General features: G+C 44.8%; 1 protein-coding gene across 1 annotated transcript; it reads left to right on the forward strand.

The window, feature by feature from the left end:
- The first annotated feature begins 12 nt into the window (after positions 1-12).
- On the forward strand, positions 13-14105 carry LOC121499846. Its single transcript, XM_041771047.1, has 2 exons — positions 13-1510; positions 13851-14105. The coding sequence occupies exons 1-2, from the start codon at positions 956-958 to the stop codon at positions 14103-14105; spliced, it is 810 nt and encodes a 269-aa protein (XP_041626981.1). The 5' UTR covers positions 13-955.
- Positions 14106-15891: the final 1786 nt, after the last annotated feature.

Here is a 15891-nt window from a genome sequence, read left to right on the forward strand (position 1 = left end):
CCGGGCCCCAAATGGACATAATCTTCCATTGTTATAAATGAGCAGCCAGTATAACCCACGAGAATCCTCTGCAGGTTAGGATCCAGCCGAGGAGCGAGGGTGGACTGACTCGCTTTCCCGGCGGAGCAGGAACTTGGACTCTCCACGCAGGCTGCCATTCGGATTCCTCTGCAGTCCCCGCCTTCCCCGCCCTGCCGGGAGCCCAGCGCGGGGGACGCGGCTCTGGAAAAACGCGCGGAGCTCAGCAGGGAGGTGGGCGGGCGGGCGTAGACTGGGGAGAGCAGAGGGCAAGGCGCGCGGCCCAAGGCAGCAGGTGGCGGCGGGCACCCCGGACGGCGGGGGCGGGGGCGGGGGCGGGGGCGGATGTCTTCACGCGCCGTCCCGAGGATCCCAGAGCCCCGGAGAGGTCCTCCGGCTCGGCGCGCGTCCTGCGGGAGGCCAGGGTGCGCGGGTGCAGAGGACCCACGCGGACACCGAAGTCTACCTGCAGGCCCAGCACGTCCCCGACTCTCCCCCCTGCGAGCTTGCTGCACCGCGCACACCTCCCACGGGCCGGGCTGCAGGTCCTTGCTTCAAGCAGGAACGACACACAAAAATCGTTGGAGGTTTGTGAAAATATTTCCAGGATAAAGACGAAAACTAGCAGCAGGTGGAAGACGAGCTAAAGCGAAACAAACACAAGCGGGAAACTGGATTTTTAGAGAATTTGATTTAAATCCTCAGTGAGGTAAGGGGAGATAGAGTGTGTGTGACACAAGAAGAGAAGGGGAAGTCTTAAAATTAATATTATGGTGGCAGAGATTTATTAAGACTTTCTAAATACGGTTGCGGCCGTCTCCTGCAAAGTGTGGGGTGGACATGGAAAGCAGGGGACAGTCCAGAAGAAAATAAAAGAGTATTTGGTAAAAGGTACGCCATCAAAACACCGGGGCTTCCAGGAAGAGAAGAGGAGAAAATGAAAGGGAGGGCACAACGCGACACAGGGCAATTCTGCAGAACCGGAGACCCTCCCTCTCCAGACGAGCACGGGGCCACTCGCGGCCGGGGCTGCGGAGAAGGAAGCCCCACACTGAAGCGCATCAAGAAGCAGCGGGACCTGGGGGAGGAAGTGAAGATCCTGCAAGCTTCCAGAGGGAAACCGGGAAAGGCGGCATGTCCAGGGCTGGGATGCGAAGGGCTCCCTCTCCGCCGCACGGGGAAGCCCGGCCACCGCCGCCTTGAATCCCAGCCGCGCAAGGGACCCCACGCCCCGCGCCGCCAGCCAAGTGCGCGCGGGCGGCAGGTTTCCAAGCCCTTCGCCCCGAGGCTTCGGAGGCGCTGCTCCGCCGAACGTGAATTCCAGGGAGAAAGCGGAAGACGTGAAATCGGGGATAGGGGACCCGCCGCAGGGACGAGTTCCAGGGGGCGTGAGGAGGGGGCCGCCGCGGGGCCCCGCGGCCACGGAGGATCGGCAAGCGGCGGCGGCTCCGGATTCCACGCGGGGAAGAGTCAGCAGAGAAACAGCAGGCAGGTAGGTCTGCTGCGGGAGCAAAGGCTGTCAAAGGGAGGAAAAGTAATGATGGTGTATCGTATCAGGAAAATAGTAGAAAGTCATAATGACGAGAACTCAACATTGATTTAACTAAAAATGAAATATATATTTGAGAATTTAACCAGTATTTGTTGAATTAACGAATAACTGAGTAAATAAGTATATCAACAAAAAGCTGTCCATGAAGAACCTATGCCCAAATATAAAGGATTCTTAGGGATATATTCTTATAATAAATAAATTTTCATGAATATGTTCTTTTTATGTCTCTCAATCTGTCCTGTGCTTAGCTAAGGACAAATTAAATCTTCCCTAAAATGCCATCATGAAGACAAATAATAATCTTAATGGTCCATTAGAACCTCACAGAAATCTTTAAAAGCTGCCAAAACCACCCCAACATATATGAATTAATGTAAATTTTATAATTAATTAAAAGATACAGGCAAATTTGGTGAACTGGTTTTCCATGACTGCATCTACCTTCTGCTTTTAGGGACACAGAGCTAAAAGGAAGTGATGAGACATATATGCATTTGCAAATTGATGATACAGCTTTTTTTTTCAAGGAGCCCACCCAGCAAGGAGCCCTGTGGGACTGGATCCTTGGAATCCAGGATTAGGCCCTGAGCCAAAGGCAGAGGCTCAACCACTGAGCTGCCCAGGCATGCCAATGATACAGCTTTTCAATAAATGGTGCTGGACCAACTGGGGAAAAAAATAAATCTGGATTCCTATCTCACACTTGTTAAATAACAAAAATTCAACTGTCTATATTTTAAAGATCTAGTTGGCTTTATTAATCGACTCCTGGATTGGGCAGCATCCCATCCAGCCAAGTAGAGAGGAGCTCCAAAGGGCTACAGAAAGGGGGAGGTTTTCAAAGGCAGGACAAGAAAGTCATCAACAGAAAAAGATTATTTCAGAGTCAGTCACCTTCATTTGGGGACATAAAGGGGACACCTTTAATAGGTGGGTGACTTCATCTTCCTTTGGGGGATGAAGGGGCCCTGTGACAGATTACCTCACTGGCACTGGCCAGGAAATTCTGTGTGGTCTGGTTAAACTTAACATTCCTGGGAGTTGAGGCTGCACTCAGAACAGGGATTAGTTTTGACTTATTGACTTGCTTCCTTAACCTAACTGGTGCCAGTTTGGGATTGCAGTTTTCTTTTTAACATAGCAAACCCAGAAATGAATTAAAAATGGGTCATACACCTAAATATGAAAGGGAAAGTAAAGCTTCTAGAAGAAGAATATCTTAATGAATTCCAGGTAGGCAAAGGTTTCAAAAACAGCAATAGTAACCAAAAAAGAAGTAAGTTGATAAAGTGGAATTCATCAAAACTGAAAACTACTCATCAAAAAGATAATTAAAAATTTAAAAGGGAAGCCATAAGCTGGGAGAATATATTTGCAATATACATATCTGACAAAGGACTCATTCTAAATATATAAAGCATGACTACAAATCAACAAGAAAAAGACAAATACCTTATTTTTTAATGGGCTAAAGACTTCATCAGGCATTTCACTAACGAGGCCATTCTAATGCTCAGGAACCATGTGAAAAGATATTCAGTATCATTATTTATCAGGGAAATACAGATTAAAATAATAATCACAATGAGTTACCATTACAAATCTACTCAAATGGCCAGTATATATATATATATATATATATATATATATATATATATCACCAAATATTGGTGTGAAAAGTAATTTGAATTCTACATACAAGTAAAATCATATGGTATTTATCTTTCCCTGACTTTTTTTTTAAGATTTATTTATTTATTTATTTATTTATTTATTTATTTATTTATTTATGAGAGACACACATAGAAAGAGGCAGAGACACAGGCAGAGGGAGAAGCAGGCTCCCTGGGGGGAATCTGATGCTGGACTCAATCCCAAGACCCTGGGATCAGGCCCTGAGCCAAAGGCATATGCTCAACCGCCAAGCCATCCAGGCATCCCTCTCTGATTGACTTATTTCACTTAGCATTATACATTCTAGCTCCATCCATGTTGTTGCAAATGGCAATATTTCATCCTTTCTGATGGCTGAGTAATATTCCATTATATATATACCACATCTTCTTTATCCATTCATCTGTCCATGGATACTTGGGCTATTTCCATAATTTGCCTATTGTAGATAATGTTTCTATAGACATTGGGGAGGACGTACCCCTTCAAATCTGTGTTTTTGTATCCCTTGGGTAAATACTTAGTACTGCAATTGCTAGATCATGGAGTAGATCTATTTTTAACTTTTTGAGGAACTTCCACACTGTTTTCCAGAGTGGCTGCACCAGCTTGCATTCCCATCAATAGTGTAAGAGAGTTCCCCTTTCTCCACATCCTAGCCAACATCTGTCATTTCCTGAGTCAATTTTAACCATTCTGATTAGTGTGAGGTGGTATCTCATTGTAGTTTTGTGTATGATTCCATTTAATACGAGTTCAAGAACAGGTGAAATTAATGTGTCTGGAAATTTAGAACAGTGGTTTCCTTTGAATAACTCTTGGGGGTGGGTATTGATGGAGGGGGAGCATAAGGGAGCCTCTGGGATCCTGAAAATATTCTTCACTATGATCTGAATGATGACTACACACGTAACAGTTCAATTACACTATACATTGAGAAGTTGTACACTTCATGTGTATTTCAAAATTACAGTATAAGATAGTTTCTTACTCAGGGTCAATTAGATGCTCCACAGTATAAGTTCTGAAGATGTTACAAGAAGGGAGGAATTGTTGTATCTTGGGAAGATAAAGGTTTTTGAGAGGCTGAGTCTGAGGAATCAGGTCAACTGCTAGGAGAGCAGGGGCAACTGCTTATTCAAGTTCAGCACAGAAACAAAAGAGAAACCGTCCCGGAGCTCAAAACGGTGGTGTAACCTTCAGGCCCAGTGCATTCTGGGTCCTTGGATGATTTCTTCTTTCCATCCAGAGTGTCACTCCTACTCCTGATGGTCACAATTACATACTGATTCGCCTGACCACCTAATGCTGCTCCTTATTATAATTATTTCATCCCAGGTAACAAAGTACACCCAAATCAGGGCTCATTGGGGTGACTTCGCTTCTGCACGGGCATCAACCTGTCAGAATGCAGCTGTGCGGCAGTTGGGTAGCTCTTCATTCACCTAAAGCCTTTGTCAGGGAATGGCTAGACACATGGGCTCAGTTGAGCCCTTGCCCCCTCTGTAGAGTCCCATGGTAGAGTAGTCAAATGTTGTTATAGACTGAATCGTGCCTTCTCAAGTTCGTATGCTAAAGCTCTAACCCCCAGTGTGACTGGTAGATTAAAGTTAAATGAGGTCATAAGGAGGGGGCCTCATACAATGGGACTGGTGTCCTGAGAAGAAGAGGAAGAGCTACTGGGAGTGAATGTGCACAAAGAAAAGGCCATACCAAGGACCCAGAGGGAGTGGCCACCTGCATGCTAAGGACAGAGGCCTCAGGAGAAGCCAAGTCTGCTGACACTCTGATCCAGGACTTCCAGTTTCCAGAAAATAAACTGAGAAAATAAATCTCTGTGTGTAAGCCACCCGGTCTGGTATTGTTATGGCAAACCAAGCACACTAAGACATCTTCCCTGGTGGCTGAGGACTCTAAGAGACCAAGGCAGGGTCTTTCTCACTCAGGCTGGGCCAAGCACAGCTGAATTTCTGCTGTACTCTGTTGATCAGCTATTTGCAGGCCAGCCCAGATTCAAGGGGGTAGAGGAAACCCCATGTCCTGATGGCACAGTGTACCAATGGGGAGGAAAGAAGCTGATGGTGAGCACCGTGGAAGCAGCTCCCACCCGCCCCCACCCAGCCCCCAGTGCTGGTGAGCTCCCCAAGGTCAGGGATCTTGTCTAGTGTGTTTACCAGACACCCTCTGCTCATATCAAAGTGCCTGTATTCAACAAAATCCCCCAAACCCTTGCTGTTTAAAAGGACAGGTCAGGCACACCTGGGGGATCAGTCCATTAAGCATCTAACTTTGGCTCAGGTTATGTTCTTAGGGTCTTGGGATCAGCCTGAAGATGTCCCCACGTCTGGCATTGGGCATTGGCATTGGGCTCCCTGCTCATGGGGAGTCTGCTTTCCCTCTGCCCCTTCCCGTGCTCATGTGCTCTCTCTCTCTCTCTCTCAAATATATAAGTACAGTTTTTTTAAAGATTTATTTTATTTATTCATTCATGAGAGACACAGAGAGAAAGGCAGACACATAGGCAGAGGGAGAAGCAGGCTCCCAGCAAGGAGCCTGATGTGGGACTTGACCCCTTGGAAGCCAAAATGATCAGTGTTGTCTGTCCACATTTTCTTCACTCTTAAACTTCTAGAAGTCAGATTCTCTCACAGTTTACAATATCCTCCCAATGGTTTAATTATTACCACGTCCATAGGCAGCCACAAAGGATTTGAGGTGCTTGAAAAGAATGCAATCAGACATGAGAGTTTTAAATTTTGGAAAGAAAAAAAGTCTGAGGAGGAAGAATGCCGCAAGTTCTTGGCTTCTAACCCTTTGGTTTCTTGCCTAGCTCCCTAAAATCCCTCCCTTTTTATAACTCTGAAATTATCCCTACTATATTTTCTGCTTATAAAATAGCATATGTTTGTAGTAAAAATAAAACATACATTGCAGAAAAATACAACCTAGAAAGCAGATATCAACCATAATCTATTCCTTCCTCCCAGGCCTTCTGACACCTCATACCCAATTTTAAAACGATTTTACTTATTTATTTGAGAGAGAGGAAAGGAGAGGATCTCAAGCACACTTCTTCCTGAGTGCAGAGCCTAATGAGGGGCTGGAGCCCAGGACCCTGAGATCAGGATGTGAGCCAAATCCAAGAGTTGGATGCCTAATCGATGGGGCCACCCAGGCACTCCTGGCATATCACACCCTTATTAATTTGGGCTACATTCCTCTACATATTTTTTAGTGTGTACATTTGTACATTATTATCTTACGAAAAAATTAATTCACTCTATGCAGTGTACTGCAACTTGTTTCTAACAAACAACATAATGTGGGTGTCTTTTCCCATCAGTACAAACATTTTTTTAAAAAAGATCTTATTTTAGAGAGAGTGAGTGAGAGCCAGAAAGATCACAAAGGGAGAGGCAGAAGGAGAAGCCTCGCTGCTGAGCAGGGAGCCTGATGCAGGACTCAATCCCGGACCCTGAGATCATGACCTGAGCCAAAGGCAGACGTTCAACCAACTGAGCCACTCAGGCATCCCACACATGTTGTTTTTAATGACAGAATCATGTTGTATCATGTACCATAATTTTTAAACTAATACATTTTTGATGATTTTTTTCTTTGCTGTTTTCTTTTTAACTACTTTGGTTCTCCTTGTTTTTCTAGATCAAAAAAACTAGATTTGAATAGTAAATAAATCTGAAAATAGCAAGATGAATGATATAATGGAAATTTTCAAATGCTGAGGAATGGACAGACTGTTATCTCATAATGCTATACTTTATATTTCTTTTACTGTGAGAAGAAACTTCAGAGCTTATTTGTAAATGGACCAATATTTCTCAAATCAGAAAGTAAATTCCTGAAACAAAACCCATTCCTTTAGTCAAGCAAAAGCATTTTTTAAAGTTTGAAGTTTAAAGTAGAATATCCATTTTTCTGTGCAGAAAGGAGTACTTCATATGCTTGAGAATTTTTTTTTAAGATTTTATTTATTTATTCATGAGAGACACAGAGAGAGAAGCAGAGACATAGGCAGAGGAAGAAGCAGGCTCCATGTGGAGAGCCTGATGCAGGACTTGATTCCAGGGCCCTGGAAGACAGACAGATGCTTAACCTCTGAGCCACCCTGGCATCCCTATCCTTGAGAATACATTCATGTCCTTATATATTTTTTTATTTGCTTTAGATAACAAAGGCATGCACATGGTGCAAAATAAAAAGATACAAAAGATAACTATTCACTCCAACACAGAAATGCCTCCAGATTACTAGAAACGTGACCATTTCTCTCTAGAATTTTTAAATTGTGGACCTAGCAAGCCCTCCATCTTGCTTTCCTCCCACCCCTACCCCCAAACCCCCTACCCCCAGCCATCTATCCCCTCCATATCCACTAGAGAGCAAAGGAAAGAAACTTAGAGGCTGCTGGGCTCTTTTGTCTCCTTTCACGCACGGCCCTGAAATGCTCATCCAAGCTGCAGTAAGATCAACGATGAAGAGCAGGCTTTTTACTTATTTACTTAATGAAGTTTGAGACATTTCTGATATTTTGATGAAGGTTTTCTCATCTTCTGTTCATGGGTTTTGTGCATTAAGGAATCTGGCCTCACCTAAAGAGAGGTCTGGCCTTCATTTTCCCCAGGAAGTGACCTCTACACGCATGGGGTTCCTTGCTGGGGTTCCTCGGTGAGGTTCCAGCGACAGTGGAGTCTCTTGTCCTGGGGCCCCTCCCAGCACACACGACAGTCTAGGCAGCCCAGACGACTCAGCCCACAGCAGACGCACATCCCTCAGGGTGGCTTTGTGGGGACTTGTGACTTCAGTCTGAGGGAAGAAGGTGGAAAATAAAGGTGACAAGGACAAGATGAAGACCAGGGCAGGTTTGGCCCGTGGTCATGTTTCCCATACTGTTTTGTGTGACGTCAGAGAGATGGCGAAAGGGAAGAGTCAAAGGAGGGGTTTCATAGAAACTCTAAAATTAGGTCACAGATACTAACTCGGGGCTTGGGACGGAAACTGCTAATATCCATTTTCACCTTCCTCTTTTTTTGCTTTTGAACCCAGATTTTTTTTTTTTTTAAAGATCTTATTTAGGGATCCCTGGGTGGCTCGGCGGTTTAGTGCCTGCCTTAGGCCCAGGGCATGAGCCTGGAGTCCTGGGATTGAATCCCACATCAGGCTTCCTGCATGGGGCCTGCTTCTCCCTCTGTTTCTCTCTCTCTCTCTCTCTCTCTCTCTCTCTCTCTCTTTCTCTCTCTCTGCATCTCTCATGAATAAAGATAAAAGATCTTATTTATTTATTCATGAGAGACGCAGAGAGAGAGAGAGGCAGAGACACAGGCAGAGAGAGGAGCAGGCTCCATCCAGGGAGCCTGATGCAGGACTCCATCCTGAGACTCCAGGATCATGCCCTGGGCTGAAGGCAGATGCTCAACCGCTGAGCCACCCAGGCATCCCTCAAACCCAGATTTTTATCCCCGTCAGCCAGTGTGCTCAGAAAGCATGCACTTCCCAACCTCCTGTGGCAGTGGCCAAAGACACTGACGGGAACTTTTCCATGGACAAGAGCCTTCTGGATAGGATTTTCGACAGTGTGATGGTTGGTCTTGGTTTACCTGGGATGATGTGATGTGATACTGGGGTCTGGGAGCAAAGGGTCCAGAAAGAATTCTTGAAACGTCTTTGATGTAAAAAAGGTAGTTTTATTAAAGCACAGGGACAGGAACCATGGACAGGAAGAACTGCTCTGGGGTCATGAGGAATGGCCCATTGTAAACTTTCAAATTGGGAGGGGAATAGGGATTGTGTAAGCCTCCCAGGTATTTTGGAACAAGGTTTCCAGGACCTGAGGGGGCTAGCTGCCATTAGGATAAGGTCATTCATTACCTCTAATAAAACCTGAGTCCTGGGGATCCCTGGGTGGATCAGCAGTTTAGCGCCGCCTTCAGCCCAGGGCATGATCCTGGAGTCCCAGGATTGAGTCCCACGTTGGGCTCCTTGCATGGAGCCTGCTTCTCCCTCTGCCTGTGTCTCTGCATCTCTCTCTGTGTGTATGTGTCTCTCATGAATAAATAAATAAAATCTTTTAAAAAAAGATTTAAAAAATAAATAAAACCTGAGTCCTGAGACCCTCCAGATGAATATCAGAGGGCCATAGGCTTGGGGGATGATCACCAACATGTGTCCTGGGGGTGGAGATACAGGAAGGTTCTAAAGGAATTTTTTTTTTAAGATGTTACTTATTCATGATAGACACAGAGAAAGAGGCAGAGACACAGATAGAGGGAGAAGCAGGCTCCTCACAGGGAGCCCGACATGGGACTCAATCCCTGCACCCAGGATCTCGCTCCTAGCCAAGAGCAGACGCCCAACCGCTGAGCCACCAAGGGGTCCCTCTAACGGGATTTTTATATGTTAAAGACTCACAGGATCCTGGATGTCAGGCTAATATCAGGCTAAGGTTGCCTGCTGCCCTCAGCAGAGTATTAACAATGAGCAGCCGAGCTTCCAGAGGAAGGTCTCTCTGCCTCTTTCAAGGATTTATCAGTGGGCTGTGGGTACTCAAGAGGTTTAATTTTTCTACATTTCTTTTGCTTTTGTTCTCCCCATAATGGGACACTTCCTATTTGAATGCAGATTTTTGTGTGAATGTAAGTTTCCATTTCTCTGGGAAAATGTCCGATGACATACACATTTGAGAGTCAAAACCCCAGCAGCCATTTGGCGACCTCATCAGAGAAACCTCCCCTGGAGGCCCATATACAGTAACACCCAATCACTTTCCACCTCCCACAATGGGATTCATTTCTCATGGCATCTCTCATACTATGCATCTATTTCTTGGTTTGCTTATTGTCCATCTTTCCCTCTAGAAAGCAACTCCACGTGCCCAGACCTTTGTTTTGTTCCCTGCCATATCCTGGAGTTTAGAAGAGAGGCTAGCATATACTGGACAGTCAACAAACACTTGCTGGATCCCTGGGTGGCACAGCGGTTTGGCGCCTGCCTTTGGCCCAGGGCACGATCCTGGAGACCCGGGATCGAGTCCCATGTCGGGCTCCCGGTGCATGGAGCCTGCTTCTCCCTCTGCCTATGTCTCTGCCTCTCTGTCTCTCTCGACTATCATAAATAAATAAAAATCAAAAAAAAAAAACACTTGCTGAATAACGAATCAATGAAAAGCTCTCAGACATCTTTCCATGTTAGTATGTATAGATTTAACTCATTCCTTTTGGTACTGACATACTATTCCATGGCATGCCCACACAGTATTTTCAACAACCTGTCCCCTGGAAGCATGCTTCTGTTAGTTCCAGTATTTTACAAACCCAAACAATGCCCTAATTGCAATCCTTAAATAATCAATCAACTTTGTTTAGATGAGAGAGAAGTGGAGTGGATGATTCAAACGTTTGTGCATTAAAATTACTTGTTAGCTATCACCAAATTATTCTCAGCAATGTTCTCCCAACTTATATTCATTCCCCAGCACACCAAGGGCTGACTTTCCTCACATTCTCACCAATACTGAGTATTGCCGAGCTTTGTAATCTTCACTAATCTCATAAATTAAAAGCATCACATTATTTTATTCCATGAACAATGAGTGAGTTGAACTTCTTTTCACATGTTTATGAACCAACTGTTCTTTTTCCTATGTCTTACTTCCTCTGCATTTTAGTTATATTTCTGAAAGTATTTTTGTCTCTCAAGGAAATTTATCCATTGTGTGTATTTACAAAAAATACTTTTCCTAATTTTCCTTTATTGTTCGACTGTTTAAAGGTACTTTTCTGTATAGAAGTCATTTGCTTTTTAATTTTATGCAATCAAATGTATCCACGTGTGGTTTCTGAGTTTGTGGTTATGTTTAGAAAGACCTTCCTCTAGATAACTTAAAAAAAAAATCAACCCGTTTTTTTAAAAAGGGCTTTTCTATAAAAGAAAATTTAAAAAATATAAGCCTTTTCACTGAGGGGCGCCTGTTGTGCCCAAGATTGCGAATCCGAGAAACCACCAAGGAACCGACACAGATGCAAGCACACGAGGGTTTACTTACAAGCTCGAGCTTGGGTCCAAGTATACTCCACACAGCAGAGCAGGGGCTTGGACCCCGAAGTGGGTTACAGCTGGGTTTTTTATGGGCTGGTCTAGGGGATTTTCAGGAGGGGTGGAGGAATTTTTTTTTTCCAATATGGGGGAAAGGGTGGGGGAGTTTCTTAAGATCTGATACGGGATTCTCTGCAGAGGGCAGTTCTGAGCTCTGTTGTCTTTCTGATATGGGATTCCCTGCCGAGGGCATTCTGCAGTTTTTCCTGTGAAGTTCAGCTCTTATTCACAGGGGCATAAGATGGCTGTACTTGTGCTAATGCTACCTTGAGGTGGAATGGCCTTAATTTTTCTCGGCCTCCACAGCACCTGGGTGGCTCAGTTGGATAAGCGTTTGCCTTATCATGATCCCAGAGTCCTGGATTCGAACCCCATGTCAGGCTCCCTGCTCAGTGGGGAGTCTCCTTCTCCCTTTCCTTCTGCCCCTCCTCCCTATTCATGCTCTCTCTCTCTCTCTCTCTCTCTCTCTCAAGTAAATAAATAAAATCTTAAAACCTGGGACACCTAGGGGGCTCAGTGGTTTAGTATCTGCCTTAGGCTCAGGGTGTGGTCCTAGGGTCCTAGGATCAAGTCCTACATCGGGCTCCCCAGAGGGAGCCTGCTTCTCCCCTCTGCCTATGTCTCTACCTCTCTCTGTGTTTCTCATGAATAAATAAATGAAAGCTTAAAAAATAAAATAAAATAAAATAAAAATAAACCTTTCATCGATCTGAAATATATTTTGGTATAAGAAGTAAGATGGGGGCTCCTGGGTGGCTCAGTCAGCTAACTGTCCCAAGTCTTGACTTCAGCTCAGGTCATGATCCCAGGATCCTGGGATGGAGCCCCAAATGGGGCTCTGTACTCAGCCTGAAGTTGGCCTGTCCTTCCTTTGTTCCTCCTCTACTGTCTTTCTGTCTCTCAAATAAATAAATAAATAAAATATTCTAAGGAGGGGCGCATGCACCTGGGTGGCTCAGTCGGTTAAGCATCTGCCTTCAGCTCAGGTCATGATCTCAGGGTCCTGGGATCTGGCCGCATCAGACTCCTCAGCAAGGAGCCTGCTTCTCCCTCTCCCTCTGCCTGCTGCTGCCCCTACTTAAGCACTTCTCTCTCTGGGTCAAATAAATAGATTTTTAAAAAATCTTAAAAAAAAAAAAAAAGAAAGAAAGAAGATGGAATTTTTCCCCCCAAATAGCTGGCCAAATGTTCTAGGATCATTTACTGAATGTGCAAACACCAACCTGAAATTTCTCTTTTGTCAGATTTGGGCCTAGTCCTCAGCTTCTATTCTGTCCCACATCACAGCTTCTATTCTGTCCCACATCACAAAGAGGCAAAGAAGAGGAGCTACAGGAAGCATATATACCTTAGGCCTCACCAAGTCCTACTCACCTTAGTGCCCTGAGGATGAATGATCCAAGGAGGGAGGGCTCAACAGTGTCAAGTGCCTAAAAACCATTACGATAAAGACTGAAGAGCATCCTCTGGATTTAGCTAATACTAGTAGAAATTACTGGTACCCTTAGGGTAGCTAGATTGAGTAAAGGGAGTAGGTAGGAATCAATTTTAAAATAAAATACTTTAGGGGCATCTGGGTGAGCATCCAACAGATGTTGGCGAGGATGCAAAGAAAGGGGAACCCTCATGCACTGTTGGTGTGAATGTAAGCTGGTACAGACACTCTGGAAAACAAGGTGGAGGGAAGTTCCTCAAAAAGTTGAAAATACAGCTACCCTATGACCCAGCAATTTCATTACTAGGTATTTACCCCAAAGGTACAAATCCAAAGAGGCACCTGCACCCCAATGTTCATAGCAGCAATGTGTACAATAGCCAAATTGTGGAAAGTGCCTAGATGTCCATCAACAGATAAATGCATAAAGCTGTGGGATATACAGACAATAAAAAAAAAAAAAAAGAAATCTTGCCATTTGCAATGATGTGGATGGAGCTAAAGGATATTATGCTAAGAGAAATAAGTCAATCAGAGAAAGACAAATACCATATGACTTCACTTACATATGGGATTTAAGAAATAAAATAGAGAAGCATAGGGGAAGGGAGGGAAAAAGAAAACAAGATGAAATCAGTGAGAGAGACAAACCATAATAAACTCTTAATCATAGGAGACAAACAGAGTTGAAGGAGAGGAGATGGGTGGGGGATGGAGTCATTAGGTGATGGGCATGAAGGAGGGCATATGATGTGATGAGTACTGGGTATTATAAAAGACTGATGAATCACTGAACTCAACCTCTGAAACTAATAATGCACTATATGTTAATTGATTCAATATAAATTTTTAAAATGTGGGAAAAATTTTTTCCAAAAATAATTGTATTTCTTAGTTAGTTTTAGCTTTTGTTACATATGCAGACAATCCAAATAAGTGGCTTAAACAAGACTGGCTTTAGTTTCTCTCACATGTATGAAGTTTGATGCAAGCAGGCTGCAGTGTATAATGACCCAAGCTTCTTTACCTCTCACCTACACCATCCTAATTGGTTTCCAGTGTTCAAGATTGCTTCATGGTTCAGGACAGCTGCTCAAGCTCCTACCATCCTGTGCACATTCCAGCTGGAAGAAGAAGGAAGGACAAAGGTTAATCCTAGTGTTAGAACTGGCAGTTAGTGAGGCTCCAATGGGATGCCTGGAGGCCAGCAAGGAAGAGGCCGTGGCCAGCCGTGGGGGAAGGTCCAGGCCTGTCCTGGAAGCACTCCAGGAGGAGCCAGATCATATCAGATGGGCCCCAGATGGCAGCGCTTGACAGGAACCCCTGAGCAGGTTAGGAAGAAAAGATGTGGAAACCTTGCTTCCAAGAAATCCTTGCACTAGTTAACAACTCTGTGAAAGGTAGAAGGTGAACTCCCCAGGCACTGAGCTCTCTGGCTTGCACACTCCCTCTCCCTCTCTATAACCTCTGGCCCTCTCTGTTTCTTGCTTTCTTGCTCTTACATCTCAAGGTGGTACTTTCACTTTAATAAATGTTCCCACTTGTGCCACTCATCCACTGTGCTGTGTGTCTGTCCTTGAATTCTTTCTTGCGATGAGACCAAGGACCTTCAGAGACATCTTTGGGCCAGGCTGGGTCAAGGCCTCAGGGCCTGGGGTCTCCACATTCCACCCAGCAGCATATCCATAAGCAGCTAGATGAGGTTTCATACTGAGCATTGCCATCATGAGCCTATCTCAGTACTGGCAGCAAAGTGGCCTGGGAAGTATCTTTTAGTGGAGCATATTACTACCTGGAATAAAACTTGACAGAAGCAGGGGTGCCTGGGTGGCTCAATGGTTGAGCATCTGCCTTTGGCCCAGGGCATAATCCTCGAGTCCCAGGATGGAGTCCCAGGATGGAGTCCCATGTTGGGCTCCTTGCATGGCCCCTGGTTCTCCCTCTGCCTATGTCTCTGTCTCTCTCTCTGTGGGTCTCATGAATGAATGAATGAGTAAATAAAATCTTAAAAAAAAACTTGACAGGAGTAGAAATTATCTATAAATTAGTTCAACAGCAGTCTTTTTTATGTTGTATTAAGATTGAAAGCACTTATTAAAATAAATACGTGTCCCAGAAGTACCAAACTGGAGGCCAGGAAGTCATGTCATCCGCAGAGATGATTTCACAATTTTTAGTTTTCAACACTTAAAATGCAGTAAGTTTCATACAAAACTCCAGATCTCTGGGGCACCTGGGCAGCTCTGCTGGTTAAACATCTTGCTCTGCCTCAGGTTGTGATCTCTGGGTCCTGGGATCCAGCCCCCACCGCCCCTTCCTCATTGCATCCACTCTGTGCTCATTGCATCTCACTCAGCTGAGTGGAAGGAGAGAGGACTCTGTCCCTCTCCCTCTGCCCTTCCCCAGCATGTGAGCACGCTTTTTTGACATAAATAAATCTTTAAAAAACTAAAAACAAAAAATCCTCCAGATTTCTGCCTTCTCTTGAACTGAAAACTTGGCAATATGCTGGGCCCAGATTCTCAATGGCAATCTTTAGTGAGAGATGAGAGGTAGTTGCCTCGGAAGGACGCATGTCCTCTAATTAGTCACTGTCCCATCTTTCCCTACTGGTCCCTGGTCTGAGCTGCATCCTGGTCTGAGCCCCTCATTAAGTTCCCCTCTTGCCTCTAATAGCCATTTATGTTTGCATGCCATTCCCTTTACAAATATATAATAGTGGTGGTTTTCAATGTAACTAGAGTGGGTCAAAACTGAGAGCATAGAGAGGCTGCAGAAGAGTCTCTTGTTGAGATACTTGAGCATCTCCTATGTTTCCTTATTTATAAAGTATGTTGGACTACGTGAAAGACAAAGTCACTGCCCACTTTAAATATAGGCCCTGATTGAGAACTTTGAGAGGTAAAGGTTCTTTTCTTTTTTTTTTTTTTAAGATTTAATTTATTTATTTATGAGAGACAGAGAGGGGGCAGGAACACAGGCAGGGGGAGAAGCGAGCTCCATGCAGGAGGCACGACGTGGGTGGGACTCGATCCGGACTCCAGGATCACTCCCTGGGCCGAAGGCGGGCGCTAAACCACTGAGCCACCCAGGGATCCCC

This window comes from Vulpes lagopus, chromosome 10 (assembly GCF_018345385.1).
Source record: "Vulpes lagopus strain Blue_001 chromosome 10, ASM1834538v1, whole genome shotgun sequence".
Classification (NCBI taxonomy): Eukaryota; Metazoa; Chordata; class Mammalia; order Carnivora; family Canidae; genus Vulpes; species Vulpes lagopus.